At 44.7% G+C, this 22806-nt stretch overlaps 1 protein-coding gene across 13 annotated transcripts in view; it reads left to right on the top strand.

Moving 5' to 3' along the window:
- The window catches only part of LOC125770619 (supervillin), a 59607-nt gene extending 37523 nt beyond the window's left edge, over window positions 1-22084 (top strand). For 12 of the 13 annotated variants that reach the window (XM_049440442.1, XM_049440441.1, XM_049440443.1 and 9 more), the window contains 5 exons: window positions 10775-11285; window positions 15662-15812; window positions 15893-16675; window positions 17113-19598; window positions 20104-22084. In XM_049440442.1, coding sequence (XP_049296399.1) covers window positions 10775-11285; window positions 15662-15812; window positions 15893-16675; window positions 17113-19598; window positions 20104-20343 — 4171 coding nt within the window. In that variant the 3' untranslated portion in view covers window positions 20344-22084. Of the gene's footprint in view, window positions 1-10774; window positions 11286-14628; window positions 15066-15661; window positions 15813-15892; window positions 16676-17112; window positions 19599-20103 lie in introns of those variants that run through there. The other variant, XM_049440450.1, reaches the window with a different exon arrangement.
- The last annotated feature ends 722 nt before the right edge of the window (window positions 22085-22806 follow it).

Below are 22806 nucleotides of genomic sequence, written 5' to 3'. Positions count from 1 at the left end.
CGATGTTGTAATGTTCCTCATTTCTGCAATCAGCTTAATGATGGATTTGTTTCCCGTTTATCCAACAGTGCGCGTTTGTCGATCGATCATGTATACACCATTAGCTGTTGTATCTCTTTACACATACTGGAACCCCTTTTGTTTCCACTAACAGTGTGTAAAGGAAATCATTTTCTCTTTTTTTTTTGAGTGACACTAACGATCACACTTATAGATAATGCTGTATCGGCCACAACTGCAACTCTGCGGACAACCTCACTTGGTGCCTTTTTTCTACTTTCGATTGGGAAATTAATTGATCTGATGGAAAAGAAGCAACAACAACAAAAAATGTTGCACTTCCCATACATCATACCTACGTGACAGCAATTGCTGCTGGTGTTGTTGGGTGAGTGGATGATTGTGTCGATGATGATGAAAAATTGACCAGCCAACCGATGGTCACATAAATGTTTGGTCATGCCACTGTGAAAAGGACCCTCAAGGAGAGATGCTTTTTCTTAATACTCCCGCTTCACCGTATGGAAGAGTAGAATGCTTTATCACGTCCTTCATGCTTGAATGCACTTTGCCCTGGGTGCTCTCGGAGGATTACGAACCAGACTGTTCGGGCAGTTCCGTGACTCGATGATATCGATATCCCACTTTTCAACCGAATGCCATTGGCCGGTGATATGCTGCCTGATAATGGATTGGTTTGTTATGCTTTGTGATGGGTTGGATTTAGATGCATCCCGATGAGAGATGTGGCGGAAAAAAGTCACATTTTCTTTATGTTCGCTTCGGAATGGACTCTAGACGAAGGGAAAATAATGAAAAATGGTTCAGAAATAGCTTTGATCATTTTCCGTTGAAAGAAGTTTAATATCAATGTGTTCAAAACACATTGGCTTTGTGGTTCATTAAAATGAAACTGAAGCTTACCACAGCCACACAAGACGCTTCGTTCGGGTAGGAATTTTCCATCATCCTTTATGTATGTACGATGTGGTGTACGTTTTCCAAATAAATAAGCTTGCAATGTGCAATGTTTTATGTAGTCATTGGCTGTCTGTGAGGTGATGTGTGTTTTTGGTACGAATGTGGTTGATGGAGAGCAATAAAATTCAATTATCATTCTCACACCTGGCACTCTCGCGCACAACTAGCTTCGCATGATGGCGCCTTGTAACGAAAGCAATCCTTGTTGAGGTGACATGATCGAATGCCGTACGTCCTTTTTCGTTAGTAACTACTGGATGAAAGCTGTGTGTCCTTTTGCAGGGCTATGGAGCCTCTGGTCTAGCCACTGGCTAACCAGAATAAATTGATTTGAGGTACGGATTTGCGTTACCGCAGCAGATGCACTCAGCAGCATCCAGAGTTTTGGAGACTTGTTTCGGAGCATGTTGGCCATGGGGAATGGACTTCTGCACCATGCATATTTCATTTGCCCATCTGCGAAATGTGTGAGGGAAAAGTAATTTACCATTAATAATGGACCAACCGGCATGATATCCGGATCATATTGGAAAATGGATTTATGTCCCTTTTTGCCGAAAGCACACCGATTAACGTCTGTGCAAACTACTTTATTGCCCTACGGGCAGTGTGTACTTGCCCCGGTAATGGGGACTCTGAAACGTATGAATAAAAAATGATTCTTAAGTCACGAACCAACGGAGACACTATCAACTTTAGCCATCAACAGCGAAATGTTGTAAGTAGTGTTGGGTCAAGAGCGAAAGAGATACCTCAATCGCTCCGCTCATCTTATTGTGCGCGCTCCCGCACAGCCCACGGAAAAAAGAGGTAGCTCCGTACGGAGCGCTACACACAGGAGCGATTGTGCAATGCGTTCGCACCACAAGGAGCGCTACACATAGGAGCGATTGTGCGATGCGCTCCCATTTGAAAATTTCCTAAGGCCTTACGTTTTTTTTTGTGGGAAATTTTGCAAAAAAATTTAAATTGATTTATTTTAATGCGAATTGGTTGAAATAAGTTCCTTTTCACTCAAATAATGCTTTAAATTAAAAAAAGAATAAAAAATAACAAAAAAAAATTTAAAAAAAATTTTCAATTTGAAAATTTCATAAGGCTTACCCCTTACGTTTTTTTTGAGAAATTTTGCAAAAAAAATTAAATTGATTTATTTTAATGCCAATTGGTTCAAATAAGTTTCTTTTCACTCAAATAATGTTTTAAACAAAAAAAAAAAGAATAAAAAATTATTAAAAAAATAAAAAATTATAAAAATTTGGAAATTTCATAAGGCTCATTTTTGCACCAAGTTTTGCCTATAACTCGGTCGGTATCCAACGGATCGCCAATCTTTCACTTGTGGTCGATAGATGACACCAATGGCTACATTTTCTTCTTGGATGGCCATGCTCTGAGATGTCTGTGCCAGAAGTTATTCGAGGAACCAAGTTCCATACCCTGTTTGAGAAAATGTAAAATTTTCCTCATTTTTAAGTAGTTTCGCAAAATTTATAAATTGATGAATTTTAATGCAAATTTGTTACAATATGTTTCTCTTCGCTCAAATAATGCTTTGAATTAAAAAAGAGTAAAAAATAACAAAAAAAAAATTTAAAAAAATTTTCAACTCGAAAATTTCATAAGGCTTACCCCTTGCCATTTTTTTGAGCAATTTAGCAAAATTTAAAAATTTGTTTTATTTTAATGCGAAATTGTTACAATAAGTTTCTTTTCACTCAAGTAATGCTTTAAAAGAAGAAAAGAATAAAAAACTGAAAATAAATAAAAAAAATTCCAAAAATTTTAAAATTTCCTAAGGCTATAACTAGTGGGTCAAGAGCGAAAGAGGTATTTCAATCGCTCCGGTCATCTTACTGTGCGCGCTCCCGCACAGCTCACGGGAAAAAGATGTAGCCGTATCGCAGGAATCGCTCCTGGGAGCGCATCGCAAAATCGCTCCTGTGTACAGCGCTCCGTGTGGAGCTAACTCAAGCGCACCGCACACTTTAGAGAGCGAGAGCGGTGCGCTCCGCTCTTGCAAAAGAGCTACTTGACCCAACACTATTTGTAAGCAGCTTCCATCTAGCGAAGTACAACAACTGACCAGTGTCCTAAGGGATGCTTCTTCCTGCACATCTCACCATACCGAAGGTGTTGCTTTCACTTCTGTATGTGTAGCACAAAAATAAAAGAGGAATATTCGAGTATAAGCCCCAGGAAGATCGTTCCAAAAGGTAAGCTGCCGGAAAACTCTAATGCACTCGTAATGAGCCAAGGGACACCTGAGCTTTCGCGACCATGGACCGTTTCATTGCTTGTGAACGAAATGGAAACAAAGGTCAAAAGCCGGAAAGGATAATTAAACCTTTCTCTCGGGAGTCACAGTTTTTTCTTATGCCCAAAACAACCTCTCCTCACATGTGAGGTGCTTAAACACGATTCTGGCTCTAGAGGGACACTGATAAAAAAGCCTCCCATCTCACGGTGCACAAAGTCACGAGCGGGTAAATTCGGAGCAAAGTTATCTTCTGCGGACAAAGCACACACACGCATATGGTTTTGCCGTAATTGGAGGTGCTCTGTGTAAGGCCTCATGTACACTAGAGGGAGTACTAGATCGGTATCTAACGCCGGTGAATGGAGATTGCTACATTGGAAGAAGTAATTCTGAATGGTGGCCCTAACAGTAACTGAAACACAGAAACTCTGGCAGATAGAAGCACAGAAGCAAAGCTTGAGAATATTTTTATTGCGCGCGCGTTCATGCAACCCGGCGAGCAGATCAACGACCATAGACAACATGTTGTGTAGTAAGCGACCGACAAGGTTTCTGTTTTTTTGTGGTTCATTTTACTCCGGAAGGAACGGTTTCTTTTTCCTCCGTCCGCCCGTGTGGTGGACCAACTATTCTGCATGGATTTTCTCGCTGTGCTATAAAAGGCACACAGGATGAGGGGATCTTAAACGTGGAACGTGGAACATTTGCAATGCTTTGCAATGCTTTTGATACATTCCGTGCGGCTCGTTCTGTGCATGAGGTTCTGTTTGGACGAGAAAAAAAGTATTCTTCCGTCTCCCAGCATCAACAACGAGGCAACAGCCGGGAAGGTTTCGGAGGATAATATCGATCCGTCTGCTAGCGGCCAATGCACCGGGTTTCTATCAGCGGTGAATGGTAGGGAAAAAAAGGAAAACAGTTTAACGGACAGGGAAAAAAGCATTCTACAAGGAAATAATTTCACACAGGCCAAAACGGAAGATAAATGACGCGTGGCTATACTGATATGTGGATGTCATCGTGGTGGAATGTGGAATGTCATCGCTCGAAACAATCACGCCCGATGATTCCGAAAAAGCTGTTCCCTTTCTTTATTTCGGAGAATCGTTGTTTAAGTTTGACACCGTTTTATGAAAGTTTGACAAGCATTTAAAACGGTTTACTGATTAACTTATAACATATTTCTCTGTACAAACAATCAACGTTATTAAAATTCTAGCAAAAATCTTTGCTAAACGAAGTTTACGTCTCCCAACAACCTGCTCACGGCTCAGCAAAAGTGAGAGTTTGGCAATATAATTATCTACGGTCAGTTTCACTGGTTAATTATATCATAACTCCTGCCCGTTCGCCAGATAAAATATGTTTTGCCGTATTTTGAGAGTGAAATTTCGATCCTTTTTTTTGCGCACCCATAAGAGGATGGGTGGGAACTTGGGTGTGTGCAGTTCGGTATGCAGTTTGGATGCACTGCGCAATGCACCGGGAATCTGAAAGTAATTTCAATTCAATTTAAACTCGCACCAGACGGCTCAAATCGTTGGCTATAAATCAACACTCGCAACTCTATTTCGGATGAAGCGTAACTGCAATTGCGTTATTTACGCGTTTCGGATGGATTGAGAGAATTTCGGACATTCGAGGTTGCTGAAGAAGAAGGGTGTTATTCTCTTCTGCCAGCGTGGAAATGGATTGCACTTTATTTATTAATCGTGGATTGAATCGTTTTGGTTGATTTTTAGCTATTTGTAATGGAGAAATCACACGAGATGCAATGTTGTACGATGTTTGAATAATAACAAGCTTACGAATAGTTTGTATATGTTTTTCACTCAAAAAAAGATTCGCATGATGGCGCCTTGTAACGAAAGCAATCCTTGTTGAGGTGAGTAAATTTATTGTAGCACACAATAAGTACCAAAAAGTGTCTGATAATCCTCAATTAATCGTCCTACGTTCGTACTCCACATGGAACTTCTGGTACTTTTTTGCATAGCGCTTTTTGTGAAGTCACAACAAAGTGTCCAAAATTCGTTGCTTAACTATGGAATTGTGTGGATTTGTGTGAATTTTGATCAAAAATCCCATCTCAAATCTGCATCGATTATACTACTTAAAAGCTTCTCCTATTCATCCCAACAAAATAATAGTGCAACGGCATCCGACGGAAGTTCTTCAACCCTGAATTTTCCACAAGAGTACAAAGTGTAAATAATCCTCCTCCCGATTTTCATCCTTTCTGGTGATGTTTTTTTTGGTCTTCCCTCCCCGAAGCGTTTCTTTGGAAAACTTTGAATGTTTTATCTTCAACTAGTTGTGGGATGGGCGCAGCATTTATGTTCCATCCAATGTTCGTTCGTCTCCTGCACGAGTTTGACCGTTTTAGAAATTTTCATCTCCAAACAATGAACTCCCATCGCCGGTGAGCAGTGAGTTTCGAAAAAGCGATGACGATGCTCTCGGACCTGCTTCTTCACGTGGTGTTGCCCGTGAAAAGGATGGTGGTTGGTGTTTCCTTATGACTCTTACTACACCCACTGAAGCATCTTCTCTTCTGTGTCTTCTTGATGCAGACAGTAAATTCACACTCTAATGCTTTAGCACGTAGCAGCCAGCAGTACTGTTCTTGTTCTTCTGCCTGTTTGCCTGTCTGCCGGAAGAATCCTGACACTCTGTGTGTGTGTATGATGTTTTTATTTTAAAGTGGAAACAAAGGAAGTGATGCATAAAAATGGAAAAGTTATATCCATGGATCATTGGGTTTTTGTTGTATGTGCTCGAAAACAAACACGTGAGTGGCTTTATTCGCTGCTGCTTCTGTTCGGGTGTGAAAACCTTGTTCCGTACGATGCTTTTGAATAATGCACAGATTATAATTAGAAAACTTTTAGTCTCACTCATCCCAAGGTAACAGAAAATCAACTCATCAATTGAGGTATTTTATGGACATAGATTAAAGGTGAAGAAGAGTCACTCGTTGACCCTGTTGTGCTGCCTAGTGCTCATAAATTAAACGTGACCAGTGGGAAGTGTGTCCATCTCGAAATCTCTGCATCGAAATGTGATTAATTATTCACCAGCAACTAGCAATGGTGCAATGCAGTTGTAAAATGTACCATGCCGGGGTGTCTCTGATTCCCGGGGCGATTTAAAAATCTTCTTTGACTGTGGATTGCGCAATGGAAAACACTTTTCCACACAATCTATTCCATCACTCAAACAAAATTTCATTCAATTATTTCTGACTGAAAATTGGTCTATTGGGAATTGATTCTTCGCTTCTTGGGAACGTCTTCATCATTTCAAATAATAGCATCAATCAACAGGCTTACAAGAAGGTTGAAGGTTCTATTCCTAACTTGTTGATATGTGTAATTCTTCCATCTCACTGCTGTTGTAACTTACATCAACTCACAAACCGTACATTTCCTGCGTACATGTTCAATCCCTTTTTGCAGGAATGTTTCTTCGTTTGGGCTTTGCATATATTTTCATTTCCGGCACGACGACGTCAAAATGTGGGAGAACTCATTTACCGAGTGGTTTTCGTGTATTTTTTTGCCTTCTTCTATTTCGTTCTCTTCTCATCATGTAAATGGACTCTACCGGGCACCGACAGTTCGCGTCCGTCAATTTGGTGTAGGATGTGTGAAGATTATAAACTTCCTGTTCCATGGCCCAGAAACACTTCTCACACACGACGTCGGAACACTATTCATTCTGAAATGAGAACACAACGTGCCAGCTTCATTGAGGTATAACGATGAAAAAAAAACGATGTAAAGGTGTTTCTGTACGATGGATAGAACACTTTTCACTTTCCTCCTTGGAAATATCCGGCACCAAAGTGACGAGTGACACTTTTAGCAAAGAACCTTTCCGCTGGGACGTCAGTTGATTGTCAAGAGCGGGGGTATATTTATTTAGAACAGTTTTAATTGAAATTTTAAATCAGCACAATGGCGAAAGGGCTGAGTTTGCTCACTTTCAATGGTTAAATTGAAAAAAAAAATCCAAAAAGCATACTTTCTTTTGAAAAATTCAATAGGAAGAGATTTTTTTTTGAATAAAATAGCGAAAGCTATGAATCTCCATTAATATATCGCATATTTCCGAATTCCTTAGTGTTTCGTCCCCAAAAACATTTCTAAAAATTGCTCCACCAACCCATGGACAGATAGTAATGGAATTTCAGCACCGTCGTCAACACGTGTAACAATGTTTTATCACCTGAGACAAACACCCACCAACAAAAAAAAGAACAGAAAACCCTGTCAAATTCAATCCCAAAAAGGGTATTGAAATGATGAGTTACGTCGATGATTTATTATGCTGCCTCTGATTTGCGAACAGTGAAGCGCAATACTGGGAAGGAAACCAAAAATTTGTACCCTTTCCCTGCTGAACGACCTTTGTGATTTATTGAATTAATTCAACATAAAAAGCACAACACATGACAAAGAATTGTTTCTTCTGCCGGCTGGAATGTGTCCCAAAAGAGTAGCAGTAGTCCGTTTGTCGCACGTTCTTCGGCTCGAGTGTCTTTTGTTTCGCTGTGTGTCGTACGTGATGTTTTTCCGCTGGTGTAATTTGCACTGCTCATCGGACGAGCATCAAGTGTGGCCGGATAGAAGCCATGTTTTTTGTCTTCCCACTTCCGAAAAAGCTCTCCATCGTCCAAAGTATCCGCATTGCGTTGTTAGAACACACGTCAAGGGAGTGTTGGGTCGTGTCTCCTCCACACGCACACACGCTTTTCGGGGTGTTACTATACTGCATGTGTACTTTCGCATTTCACTTTCAAACTCTTGTCGTCACCTCACCGAATGTATCCGGCCTGGTTGAACCTGGTCACGATAACAACCTCTCTCTAAGAAGGGGTTGGAATTAGTTTTAGGCTACTGTATGCGTCGTGTGTACGACTTCCTTCACTCTCCATATGCACACAGTCGTGGACGTGCGACTTGGTCGACAGTCTCGGCCGCAAGTTGAAAGCTCCATCGTGGCGTGGCGTTGTGGACGGAATTGTAATTGCATCCATCAATTGCACCTCCGTGACAGGTGTGTAATGGTAGCAGACGACAACGAAAGGTTCATCCATTTCTCCTGAGCTGACCACAACAAACTCCAACACTTGCCTCCGCAGCGGTTCACCGCAAACCTCGGGATATACGTATAACCGGTGTAAGGTTCAAGGCTCCCCAGTTTAATACTTTCCCTTGCTTGAACTTACAAGTCCGATGGGAATGATGGATAATGGTGGTGCACCAACCTAGTTCCACGATGACAACCCCAATAGGTGGTTGTGTGCATTGTGCAATTAAAGAAAATGCGCTCCAACAGGAAGTGGACGGAAGGAGCCCTCGCGCTACCAGACACGGTAGCATCCCGCACGAGGTTGTGAGCGTCGTGTGTCTTTTGTTTACATTGCTTGGATTTGCAGAAAAAAAAGTGCTTGCAACCCTTTGCAATTTCTTGTTGAATTCAACGTTCTTTTTTGCACATTGTTATGTGGAAGGGTTCTTCCTTCGCTATTGAGATGCGATAATGTGAAGATGAGTTATGAGACTAGTCGCGAGTCGCGCTTCTATTACTAGAATGTTGATGAGCTGAGAACCGTGTAAGAGTTGCGATCATGAAGAAAATTAGTCACGCTATAATGTGCGATTTATTTTTTTTGCATTCCCCTTTTGTAATGCAACTTTGTTTCAGCTGGTTCGACTGGGTAAAAGCGAGCAATCTCGAGGGCAGTTGAAAATAATGATCCATTTTATATAACTCTCGCCCGGTTGAACGCACGCCTGGAAGTGCGTCTTTTTTTGTTGACCCTTTTAGCATATTGGAAAGATGATTCTCTAACCTCTTCTCAAGGCAAGACATCAGAATTCTGAATAGGAAAAAAGACCACAAGACACACAAAAGTCAATAAATGCTAAATCACCGATTAATGTTTCCCGTTATGCGGACCATAATGAACCTATCACATTGCGAGATTGGGCCATGCCTTCGAGAGTCTCTCGTTCAGGAATTGGAAAGCCCAACAACGTCACTGACGGATAGTTGTCTTCTTCAACGTTTCGCTCTGACCGTGACCCTAGCAGGCGGACGGTGACTATCGTGTGTCGATCAGGAAGCACAAGGCAAGAAAAGCAAACGGGAGACCGAAATTACCACCTTCTCGGTCACATTCTCCTTCGCGCTCGTGTGTACCCGAGTGGATGTTTTCTCAGGAAAAACTTATGAGTCATCGTCATCATCTCCGGTTGGTCCGGGCGGTTTTTGTTTCACTCCAGTTTGATTCGAATGGAAACAGCCTCAAAGTGCCTACAGTAATACGGTTGATTAAGGAAAAGGTTGATGGGTTATAATGGAGTATCCGTATTTTATTCACACACACGAATGAATCGCCATCCTAAATGTGTGTTGTGTGTTCACCAAATACCAACCTGATGTACCGATAATGATGTGAGCAGCAAACCCTTTCGAACCGATACACCGTGCGTGTTTAGTGATACGCTTGTTTGATTTATTGTTGACGGCACTGTTTGGTTCCTTTCGCTCATGCGAACCACCGTGTTTTACCTTGAATTATGTGAAAAATGTACATTCCACAGAACCGGCTCCGGAGGTGAACGTCGGGTTGGATTATGGACTGCCATGTCACACCCGTTCGCCAAAATTGTCCATAACGTGTGCATTGTGGTGATTGCATAAGCACATGCGAACACACCCCATCGTTCACACCGAGGCCAAACAAAACGCACGTGTGTTGTGTTTGTCTGACCCACCACCGTGTCCGAGAAGACGCTGCCAGAGACCAGTGCTTGCAGTTGAAGTTGAAGATGTGTGTTCTCCCTGTCTGATTAATCGGTGATCTGACCTAATGTGTGAGAATGTGGCTGGGAATAGGACGCAGTAGAATGAGTCATTTTTAAATTATCACAACGTTCAGTTGTGTGAGGTTAAAAAAAAGATTCTTCCATCTGGAAGTAGTCGATGATAATAGGCGGGATTTAATGTGTTTGTGTGTCTTGTCAAGTGATCGTCACGATTCACTTGTTTGAAAAGAATGTTGATCATTGTACTCCATGTGGTTAATATGTGCTAAATAATGTTACTGCAGCAAAAACACATATGGCACAAGGAGGAAAACCGTCGACACTGTGGGATATGGGTTATTTTTCCCACCAGGTGATTGATTTCCGTGTATCACGATGCTTTTGCGGCAACACCAACTCTTGTGTCGTCCGTACAATTAGCGAATCTGTATGCGAACGAAGCACCTTCATTAGTGTCACGAACGTTGAAGGTGATTGATGTGCAGTGGAGAGGAATAAATTAGCACCCTAGTGTCGGTAGTGGAACGAACCTGCTGCTAGAACTAATCTGAATATTCGTTCATTGCAGCATAAAAATAATTGCCATGCTCTTGGGTCGTAGTAGCACAAACCAACCCCTCGAACGAACAAACGAACGATAGTGATGAATATTAAAACATTTCTTTTTGGGTTTTCTTTTGTTTTATCTTTCCAGCTACAAGCAGCAACAGTTGATTAAAAGCAAAAGCCAATCCGAGCTTGCCACCTTCATACCGGCGTCGGCCATCATCTACCACAACACGGCAAATAACGCACCGAATGTACCATCGCCAGGACTGACGCACGGTGGTATCAGTAGTAGCAGCACCAACAGCAGTAGTAATGCACTCGCTCTCGGTGGAATTGCACCACCGCCACTAGCGACACCACTCACAAACGCACCATCCTTGCCAGCGCCGTATTATCACGAGCAGAACAACAACCATCACAGCTTCGGACACGGTTCCGGGCAGCAGGAGAACGAAGATTTCAGCTTCCCAGCGTTCGGTGCGTTGCGCCGGTGTTTGACCGAGGAAATGCGCCCAGATCAGGACGGTTCGATGGTGAAGAGTGTCTCCATTGCCGAGCGGCTGGCGGCACTGAAGAAAAGCGGTGAGGACGATTGGCGCAAGCGCGTCTCCAAGAAGGATGTGCCCGATGATGTGCGGCGGGAAAACCTTGTCAATGTGAGTATATTGCTTGAAAGCAACTGCTAATTAATGGGAGTGTTTAAACCACTTTTTGCGCCGCGTACTGATGGTCGTTTTGAAGTGGTAACGGCCAAGACGATGTGTGTGCAGTGCGAATAGTATACTTTTAGGCGTGTAAACGTGACTCGCGCGAGATCGTTTTCGGTTTGCAGCGTTACGCTGTGGATTTAATTTCCAAAACAAGGTGGAATTTTGATGATCCGAGCTGAACGTTAACCTTGAACGTTTGTTCACATTCAATTCCTCTTTCTTTGATCCTCCTTCCTAAATCCGTTCGGAAGAAACAACCAGTTTTGTGTGTTTGCTTTTTTTTTTCCTGTACGGGGGTTAAACTTATGCTCTTCGGTTATGTTTGCAGCGTGCCTTCTTCAATCGATAGCAGCGCAAATATAACGTTGGAATTCACCCTCAAGCTTTGGATACGAAACACCATTCTTGAAACTTGATTCGGATCGAGTTTGTATGTTAATTAGCATTTTAATTGTTTGCACATTTGGTGGAAGGCAGCCATTACAGTAGGGCTTCCAGTGCAAATAAGCAAGATTTCTGCAAGAGCACTTACTGCGATCGTTTGCTCATTCGAGTCTGCTTCTGTTTGTTGTGATCGTGTAGAATATAGATCGGACGGAGCTTAAAACGGAGTTATACGCGTTGCCAGTTGCAGTAAGATGTAGATGCGAGCATATTACTGTGCTACGGATCACTTCAGTGGCGAATGAAGAATACTTGATTACTTTCCTTTTACGTCGACACAGCAGTAGCGTGAAACGTGAAGAGATGAAATGTCTGCGTTTGTTGAGAAGTTGAGATGGCTTCGGGTGTGTGTGAAAACAAACAAATGCATTTATCTTCGAATGCAACGTTTGTGTTCTGCGTTATAGCAAGTGGCCCTTTCGCAGTGTGATCCGAGGGTAGTGATCAATGTTTCTCATTTGTTACCGTTTGTTCGACGTTTGGAATGCTAGGGACTGATTCATGGCATTCACATTCATATGCTTCGCCACGAAGTTTCATGGTCGGTATTGGAATAACAAAAAATTCAACTTCTCTTCAAGCGTTTATTGATTCACCTGCATCAATCTGTAGCTATTGTGGGGTGGTAGTATTTGTAGCTCGCCGGGTCTGCCAGATAAGATAGCAAAACACTCAAACACAACTGTGCCGAGTGCTCAGTGGTGCGAGGTGCATCATCAATCAAGTACAAACAGCGCAAAGCGACGCAACCTAAGCGCAACACGCGCACGAAGACAGCTCGTACGACGATTACTCAGTATCGACCGGTATGATGGCATCGTCCACTTCTCTGCCCCATTGGGTGCTTTCCGTATCAGCCAGTCCAGCTCTGATGAGTGTAGCAGTGTCCAGCGAACATCGCAGCATATCAGGCAGTTTTTGTGTGTGGTTGTGCTGTACTAACTGCTCTTCTGTTCTGCCATTCAATACAGTGGAGATTCCAACCAAAACAACGGCGGTAAAAACGCACTCGTGCTAAGAATCGTTAGCCGCATACGCGACGGTACGGCGCAAACTGGTTCAGTTGTATCCTGTTCGCGCTCGGTTGCTGACGCGTGCGCTGAATGGATTGTTGCTCGTCGGGAAAGGAAACAAAACACGCAAACGAGAGGCAACAGTAGACACAAACCAGCGGGCGACGTGGTTTTGAATTTCGCGGAACCACCATCGCTTATTAACCGAACGAAGTGAGAGTTGGCGCGAAACCTTACGAGATTTCTTCCGTACATCATGAATCATCCGCTGGTATTCAGTGGTACCAGCCGAGACGGCGGCATCAGCTATTGGGAAGAAGCGATCGCTCTCGGAACTCGCATCGTACCGTTCCTGCAAGCGTTAGTCATCCCTTTGCTGTTGCTGATCGGAGTGCAATTTGTGGTGCAACTTTACAACAGCATACGCCGGGAGGCTCAGCGGCAGCTTCAACAGCACGTAGATACGCTGCAGCGAGACCGTCAACGGTTGATAGAGGAGATCAAGCTCGATCTACTCCGGACGCTAAACAAAGGAGTGAAGGAGCCCGATGCGACGGGTGAAACATTCACAGTTGCTGCAAAGACTTCCCCAGTGGAATGTGACTACGGCGGTGCCATTCAGAAGCCACCGGCGGAACGTCAGATACCGATTGTAGAGAAAAGACTAAGCGCATCCGCATCGAGTGCGAAGGGTGATGGCACTACGAACAGATCTAATCAGAGCGGTGCTGCAGAACGTCGACCGTCGAACGCCACCGAATGGACGTCGCGGCGGTTAGATCGTAAAGAGTGCAGCAACATTGTGAATGAAATCATTTATCAAATTCAATCAGGCACGCGAAATGCGGAAGATGGCATCAGGCCTTCGAAGAGCGAAGTTCTAGAGGGTAGTGGTAGGGATGGACTTCGTGCTGGAAATGCGGAAGATTTCGCTGTACTTAGGGACGTTCATAATCGAAACGTTGTGGCACGCATGAAAACGCTTTTCGAACAACCTCCAGAGGGACCTAAGACTTTTACAAAACTTCCAACTACTCCGGTGAAGCAACCGCCAAAGGAGAGGACACTGCGACACTTTAGCAGTGTGGTGAACATTCTTCGACGAAACGAACCAACTACCTATTCGTCACGTTCGATCAGTGCTAGTATGGAGAATTTACGGCCCTCCGGTGGTGGACAGTATCTGAAAGCTTCGTCAGAACCTCCAACGGTGATCAGACTGCGTCGACGCATTCGTTCCCAGCAAAGTCTTTCCGAATCGGTGGAAGATATTTTGGAAACGGAACGCTTCTCCAAACGATTGTCCCAGTATTCTATCAGTGATCTTCTCGGCGAAGAAGAGGCTGATAGTAGCAGAGTTCCAACCGATCGGTACAGTGGTGGTGAGGCGAAGACTAGTAGCCCTACGGGCGTTCCATACGATCGCGTTTCGAGAGGCCTCAAGACATTGTCCACCTTCTCACTGTCCGAGTTGCTTCAGGATGAAGAGCCGACGGTCGATGGAATGGAAGAAACGGAAGTGGTACTACGCAGGTCGAAACCATCGCCTGCGCCAGCTGCATACCGCAATGCCGTCGATAACATCGAGCAAATTCTAATTGCAGAAAACCTATCGAAAGATTACTGGAAGTACTCGATTTCGAACCTGCTCGACTGTATGGAGGAGGGCGAAGATAACGGTGATGTGGTGTTGCTGAAGGAATATACCCAACGCGGCGCCAAGCACCCGTATAGCACCTAAGCCCTTGTACCTTGGAAGCTTATCTTTGGGCACAGGCCGCAAAGGTGCGGGTGTTTCTGGCGAACTGTTCGAAAGTCACCCGAGGGCTTAAGACTGATAGCGAGCGAACTGTCGCCCTCTTCTGTAGGATATCCTTCGCGCAATAGAGAACAGCGTTGGTAACGTGTAGATATTGTGTCAAGGCAACTAGAGCTTGAGGGCGCAAACCAAACAAAACGGTGAAAAAAATAGGAATCAATTCCGTAAAGGCTGTGATTGGATTTATCGTTGTTGCGCCAATGTGTGCAGCTGTATGTGCGTGATGAAGCATTATTTTTATTGTTTGCAACTGTAAATGTAAGTGCCAGAATGACGTAAGTCGGTGTATAGGCCCGCTCTAGTATCAAGGTGTTAAATCGCCGCAAACCAAGACGAAGACGTGAATGATGTTTTATTGTATAAGGAAGCAAAAAATCCCCTAAACTATAACCTACTACCACAACTTAATCGACGTGAAGCGGACGGAGTACGATGGCAGCTCTGAGACAGGTAATTGAAGCAGAGACCACAAGGTGTGGCCAGTTTTCCGATTTGTGCTGTGCGACCTTTAAGGTCATATTTCAAATAGCAATCAGTGTCTCTCTAATGACTCGATTAATAGTGTGTCGTTATGAGTTATCGAACCATGCGGAACCCATTAAATGGTGGGGAGCGGATAAAAAAAAGATGTTGGAAAATTGTTGTCTCTTCGTTGACAACCACGCCCAAAGACATCACCGATTTCTTTCATACGATCAGACACACACGAAGCGCACGATGGCAGTTATCTTATGACTCTTGCCGGCGTTTAACGTCCGAAGCGAGAGAGACAAGCAGTAGACGAGAAAATTGGTCCCAGTTAAAGAGTGGCCCAATCCAGTATACGAACATCATTTAACGGCATTAATTTCTTAATTACCCGTAACTGTAATGATGGATGATATCATGATATTGTACCGATTGCATTGCTTTTAGGTCTTTGTCTTTCCGTCCGTATCTTCGCTTATCTTTTATAGGGAGGCTTTCGTGTTATTTTTTCTTGCTGCTTGCGCTTTTGTAAACAGATAACGATTGTTCAACGCACCATCTCTCTGTTGTCGTTGCAGAATGCACTCATCGTTGCCAAGTCCCACGAGAGCCCAGTGAAAAACAACTCACCACGACCGTTCAGTCGGCCGGCGGATCTGGAGGGTGGCAACATTTCCGATCGCTTGGGTAAGATCAAAACGTCGTCGGAAAATTGGAAAAATCGTATCGGTAAGTGTTTGGGCAGAGTTTGGGAGTGTGGCGTTACGTTTGCGGAACGGTAATTCTTTCATTCTCTCCTTTACTCCTAGAACTATCCGATGCGACCAACTTTACCGTGGCGGGCCGTATGGCCGCAACGAAATCACCCAAGCTGCCGTTCATCAAGTCGGACACGAAGCAATCACCCGCCATGAATGTGTTCCGTAGCGTCAACCCACCGCAGCTCGGGCTCTCGAAAAGTCCCTCGATGATGGTGTCGTCGGTCGTCACCTCGTCCACCGTGTACGGGCAACCGCAGCAACAGACTCCAGCATTCGGTTCCCGTCCTACCAGTGTTCCGGCTCAACAATTTTCTAGTCCCGCTTCGGCAATGTTCCAGCAACAAAGCCAACAGCAGCAGCAGCAACAGCATCGAGTCGTTGAAAGTCTCATGAAGCGTAGCATAAGTGTACCGGGTGTACCGACCGGTGATCTCAAGACGCATGCCACCGGTTCGAAGGTGACCATTCCGAAGCTGGATGACGAAAGTTTTGGTTCGTTCTTCGGTAAGGTTACCGCAACGAATGGCAGCAGCAGTATGTTGGGTGCCGGATATTCGGGTACAATGATGTCCAGCACCATCGGCAGCATTAGCAGCAGCAGCAGCACGCTGAGCAAAAGCACCGACGTAACGCTCGGCGATCTCGACACACTGAAAACCACCGGCGAGAAGCTGTCGCACAAGAAGGTGGTCCAGGGCCCACGTGGACGGCGTGCGACGTCGCGCAATCCGCTCAAAACGCTAGCCGCCCGTGACGACCTGCAGACGGAGTACACCGAAATTAAGACAGGTATCGCCGATAAGGAGATGCGAAGACTCAAACTAGAAGCAAGTAAGTGTGTAGCCGTGACAGATCAACTCATCTGACTCCATCGTACCTTGAGTGTGGACTTAGTGTGTGTGTTTGTGTGCGTGCGTGTGTCTGTGCGAGCTTGTGTGTTGGCAGTGGCAGCAGTCTGACATCTTGAGCCTGAACGAGTTCCTTTCCCTATGAAAGAGGTTTCTTTTTGCAAATGGCGCTGAGATGTTAGACGCTGTGTTTAATCGCGCTGCAACCACTACCGCAATCCTTTTTACTTACACCCTAAGCTGCCTGCTCAATGCACGAACAAAATCTCCTCTTTAACCCTTGTGTCCCTACCGATCATGGCTAACCATGGCTGGCATGGTGTGGCATCTGCCGTGTCCGTGCCCGTTTCTTTGTGTTTTTTTTCTTTCTTTCTTCCCCGCCCATTACTGTACCCAACCCCATTCGATCCCCCATTCTAGTTGCCAAAAGTAGCAATCTCGCCGTAGAAGCGCTAGCCGGCTTAGCGTCCGTTGAAGATTTCAAATCGGTCAGTCTCAAGTCTAGCTCGCTGCCGCTGAATCAGTCGTTTGTCCCGTACAAACCGCTGATGTTGCTGCAGGTAAAGGGCCGTCGGCATGCGCAGACGCGCCTGGTGGAACCGGTGGCTCGGTCGGTGAATCGGGGCGATTGCTTCATCCTCGTCACGGCCGACCGGCTGTACGCCTTTTTCGGCCAGTACGCGAACGTGATCGAACGGTCGCGCTGCAAGGAAATCTGCGACCAGATCGTGCGCGACAAGGATCTCGGCTGTAGCGCGTCCGTCGTGACGCTGCTGAGCGACGGTGCGAGCAGCGGCGTTGGCCGACAGGCGCGCGATTTCTGGCAACTGCTCGGACGCGGCCAGGAGGATGAAGGTGCGGAGGTGTGCGATTCGGGCCATGCCGATGAGGACGAGCTGTTCGAGGCGTGCCTGATCGAGACGAACATGGTGTATGAGTTCGAGGACGATGCGCTTGTTCCGGTGGAGGAGTACTGGGGCACAATACCGAAGATAGCGATGCTAGATCCACGCAAAGTGCTGGTGTTTGATTTCGGCTCGGAGCTGTACGTATGGAGTGGCAAAAACGCCCCATCTGAGGGTAAACGGGCGGCACTGCGTTTAGCACAGGAGTTGTACGGTGGTGCCTACAGCTACGAAGAATGTCAGCTAAATCCTCTCAACTTTTCCGAACTGGCCGGTGATCGGCAGCGTGACGCGAGACGGTTGTCGAAGGTGGGTAACAACCGGCCGGACTGGTCTTTAATTGCGCGCGTCACCCAACACATGGAAACGGTACTGTTCCGCGAGAAGTTCCTTGACTGGCCGGACGTGACGGTACAGTTCCGGGAGGAGTACACTTTCGGCGCTGGCGATGGCTCAACTCCGATCGGTGCCGACATTAAGCCGCTGGACGGCAACCAACTGTACCGTGGGAATGAACCGTACCAAGAACCGAACCTTGTGCTTGAAAATTCCAACCTGGGACGGGGCGATTTCTACTACGATCACGACTCCATGCGACACTTTGACGTACGCACCAGTTCCGTGACGCAGTGGGAAATAGATGAGTACGAGTACAAGGAGATCGACGGTACATCGCGTGGCCATTTCTATGCCGACGAAAGCTACACCGTGCGCTGGATGTATCAGATCAGTGTGACGGTGCGTGAGCTAAGCGGCAAAGTGTCCAATCGTAGCACCGTCGTAGGCCGGGACCGGTGCGCTTACTTCTGCTGGCATGGAAAGGATGCGTCCGCAAATGAGAAAGGTGCTGCGGCATTGCTAACGGTCGAGCTGGACAAGGAGAAAGGTTCGCAGGTTCGCGTTGCCCAGGGTCAAGAGACGGCCGCTTTTGTGCGACTGTTTAAGGTTATGTTCATTCACCGCAGCAAAGCGGTCCCGAAGAACGTGTGGCGTCTGTACATGATTGCGGGCAACTGTGCGGAGGAGACGATGTGCACCGAGGTGGAGGGTTGCAGTATGCGACAGTTGCGTTCCCGAGCCACGATGCTACTGGTGCACGGTGAACGTGGCCGAGTGTTGCTTTGGCAGGGATGTAAAGCGTTACCGCACGTACGAGAAGTTGCGGCCAATGTGTTGCGCGTTGTACTGGATCAAAAATGTCCCGAACTGTTCGACGAAACGCTCACGAATCTATCGTCCGCTGTGGTAGACGAAGGGCACGAAACGAGCGAATTCTTCGATGCCGTTGGAGGTCAGAATCGTCACCATTATCACAGTTTGCTCGGTTCCGAACAGAGTTACAACTTTACGCCACGTATCTTCCATCTGACGAGCATCAACAATGGTAACTTCGAGGCAACGGAACTTTACTCCGCGCTGCGTACGAAAGATCGCGCCACGGCGTATCCGTTCCGGCAGGAGGATCTGTACTCCGCCCGCCAGCCAACGATTTTCCTCATCGACAACGGACACGTGCTGTGGCTGTGGCAGGGTTGGTGGCCGAACGGAGACGAATCCGGCAGCGATAGTGGTGGTAGCGGTGGCGAAACAAATCACAGCAGCTTCGACAGTAACCGGTCGGGTGAGAATCGCTGGCAGGTGGAGCGACGTGTCGCGATGGAAACGGCCGTTTCGTACTGGAAGGCAAAGCACCCGAAGCAACACGAAGAGCGCGTGGTGGTCAATGGGAATGGGCATGCGATGCCCGCTCGGTTAACCTCAACAATCAGCACAGACGAGAATGGAAATGATGAAGGAATCGATGAGGTTGATGCCAAGCCGTACGATGCACCGACGATGGCTACGCTGCAGGATGAGCAGACGCAACATCAGCAGGAAGAGCGGGCCACCAGTGACATCGTGAATGGGTTCGTCGTTTGGGCCGGTTTGGAACCGCTCGAATTCACTGCCATGTTCCCGGAGTGGACCGAACGGGACGATGTAGCAGAGATTAATGTGCAGGTAGGTTGTACAGGCATTCAGCTGTTTGCCGGATGCCCATTTTTTTTTCTTACCGTTGCGCCCCTTTGGTTTTTCACCAAGGTTCCGCGAAGACCGATTTCAACCCAATTCAACGAAGATTCGTTGGTAAGCCTTCTATGAAAACAAGCTTCAATGTGCTTTCTTGTTGTTGTATGTGTCACACAAAAACCCTTTCATGTCATACCCTTCTGGATGCGCGCGTATCGTGATCGATGTGCAAGTGTCCATAGGCAAATTAAAAGAATCGTCTTTAACACGCTACCACCAATAGTTGCAATCGCGTATCGTCCATTAAAATAAAAGCTCCCGTTGTTCTTAACTCTGCTTTCGAATTGTTGTGCGCCTCCCACAATCCACAGTCTTTTTTATGCCTTTTTTTTCTCTCCACGCGTCCCCGGATTATTCGGAGCATATTGTTACATTTGCAATTTGTGTGGTCAAAATTTGTATCTTAACTAATTGATTTTATTTGAACTCATTTTAGGATGGTCGTAAATCGACACCGCAGCCAATATACGACAGTCTGTCGCTGCTGTCCCGCAAGGAGTACCCGTTGGCCGTACTGCTCGAACGACCACTACCGGAAGGTGTCGATCCGACCAGACTCGAGCTGTATCTGCACGAGCAGGATTATCTGGAAGCGCTTGGGCTTAATAAGACGGAGTACGATCAGCTGCCCGCCTGGAAGCAGACAAAGCTGAAGAAGGAACGTGGACTATTTTAGAAGCCGTCGTCAAAGTCAAACCCCTGGAACAAAGCCATAGAGAAACGAAGATGGAGAGCGAAAAGCGCTGAATCTAGCGAAGATTCGTTTGCGGTTTATGTTGTGTTCGTTTTATTTTATTTTTCTTTTAGTAATTTAAAATATAAATCGTTATCTTATCCGTCGTCTATGAAAAGAACGACATTGATTCACTCATTAAGCGCAAAGCGGCAAAGAAAGACTTGACGAAAGAGCTTGTGACATGGTGCGTAAACGGAGGGAATGCTAATTTTCTCTTCACCATTTGTTTGCTGTCTTTGGCATCTCTGTAGATATGTTTTCATCTCATTTAACGTTACATTTTGCATCTTTCTGTTTTTTTTGTTAGTTTTTGTGCTTTTTGTTGCGGAATATGGTGCGTTTCAGTAGAGATTTACGTTTTGCTTTAAACCGTTTCCCATTTTATGTATTCTCTTTTATGAACCGTTGGTGCTTTTAGTTTGTTTCGCGAGTTGCTAACTTTGTGTAAAGAGTTTTGTTTACTTTATTTATGCTACGCGAGCTGAACGCGAATTATTTGCCGTAGCGAAAACGAGGTGGATTTCTTACAATAATTGGTAGATAGTGAACGGTACGCAAACAAAGCTCACAAAGGAAGGAATGATGCAGAAAAACAGGGAAATCTATGCGTGTACTTAATACGAGATCACTAGAAGGTGTCCCAGGAGGGAATGTAGGAGGTGGTTAAAAGAGGAAAACCATCCAAGCATAACCATAATCCGTGTATACTCTTTGTAGTTTTATCGACTGCTAAATATGTAACAGCGTCTTTTTACTATGTATTGATATTGATTTGTTTTACTTTTCCTTGTTTTTTTTTTCTTAAACGAATGAGTTAAGAACAAGTATACAGCGCATTGAACGAAACAAAAAAAAACGAAGTTAAATGGAGATTTCATTAATTGGCAAAAAGTTAGTAACTGTGCGTGCGAATGTGAATTTTGTAGTGTGTAATGAAACGGAGAGAAAGAGTAGAAGAAAGAAAGGAGAAAATCAACATATATACAAGTACGTTTATATAACTTATACAAAACAAGAAAAAAAAAACAGTAAGCAAAACCGACGGTAACAGATATAAACACGGTCGCAGTCATATTACATGTAAAACACCTATGTAGAAGGAATACGGGAAAGGATATCGAAGAGTGTGTGCGAAAGCTAGAAGTTCTTTGTTTCTTTAGGACTCACAATATGCAAAACAATCGAAATCAACGCTTGCTCTGATGCCGAAGATTCCTCAATTTGAATACAAACTCAATCACACATCCATTGTGTAACTTTGAGTGTAAAAAGAAAGATCCACACACAAACGAAGTAGGCAGTAGCCTTATGATTCAAGGACATTAAGAATTTTGGAAGGAATTTCAAGAAAATCTGATTGTGTGTGTTTGTGATTTCCCTTTAACGCTATTAAAACAGTCAGCAACACTACTCGCCTTCCGTTTCGTAACAACTCATACCGTGTAAACTAGTACCGTGCTTTTTTGTACTGATTTTGACCTCCCATGTACTAGGAGAGATGTGGCACCACGGTTAGCACCGCAACAATCTGCTCGCTGTCTGTGTACGCCTGGAAAAAAGGAATAAAGATATAACAGTAGGCGGCAATGAAACGTGGTGCAATACGCAGCGAAAATGTAAAGCCAAATAAAAAAAACACGACAAAAACAAAACATGTGAAGAAAAGTGTGTTCAGTATGAAGTTTATGCGTTTTGCTTGTTTAGTGGAAAATATAAGACAATTGGGAGTGAAAGAAATTTTACTATTTGCTTGCGATTTAAGCCTTTCAGCTGTATTTACAAAAGACTGTCTTGTTAAAATGTAACACGTATCGTCGCTTCTCCATGCGTTGAAATACCCCGCCGGTTTAATCAAATCGATCATCGTCAGGTTGAAGTTTTTGTTGCAAACGAGATGCAACCGGCAAAAATTCAAAACGAGTTTCAACACCAAGAGAGCATCCACCGAAGGAGGTAACATTCACTCCTCTAGCCGCCATATTGGTATTAGTGATTGGTAGAAAGATTTTAACAAGAGAGCATCCCACCAAAGAGGTGACAATACAGTCGTTCGATTTTGCCGCAAGCGAAAAAAAATTATCAAATTTATAATTTTTGCAAAATTTCCCCAAATAAAACGTAAGAGGTAAGCCTTATGAAATTTTCGAGTTGAAAATATTTTTTAAATTTTTTTGTTATTTTTTATCCTTTTCTCAATTTAAAGCGTTATTTAAGTGAAGAGCAACTCATTGCACGAATTCGCATTAAAATTTATCGAGTTTAAAATTTTTGCTAAATTTCCCCAAAAAAATCGAAAGGGGTAAGCCTTATGAAATTTTCGAGTGGAATTTTTTTTTTGAATTTTTTTTGTTATTTTTTATTCTTTCTTTATTTTAAAGCATTATTAGAGTGAAAAGAAACTTA

Source organism: Anopheles funestus, chromosome 3RL (assembly GCF_943734845.2).
Source record: "Anopheles funestus chromosome 3RL, idAnoFuneDA-416_04, whole genome shotgun sequence".
Taxonomy (NCBI): Eukaryota; Metazoa; Arthropoda; class Insecta; order Diptera; family Culicidae; genus Anopheles; species Anopheles funestus.
Note: the sequence above shows the minus strand (reverse complement) of the source record. Positions and strands in the feature narration are given on the sequence as shown.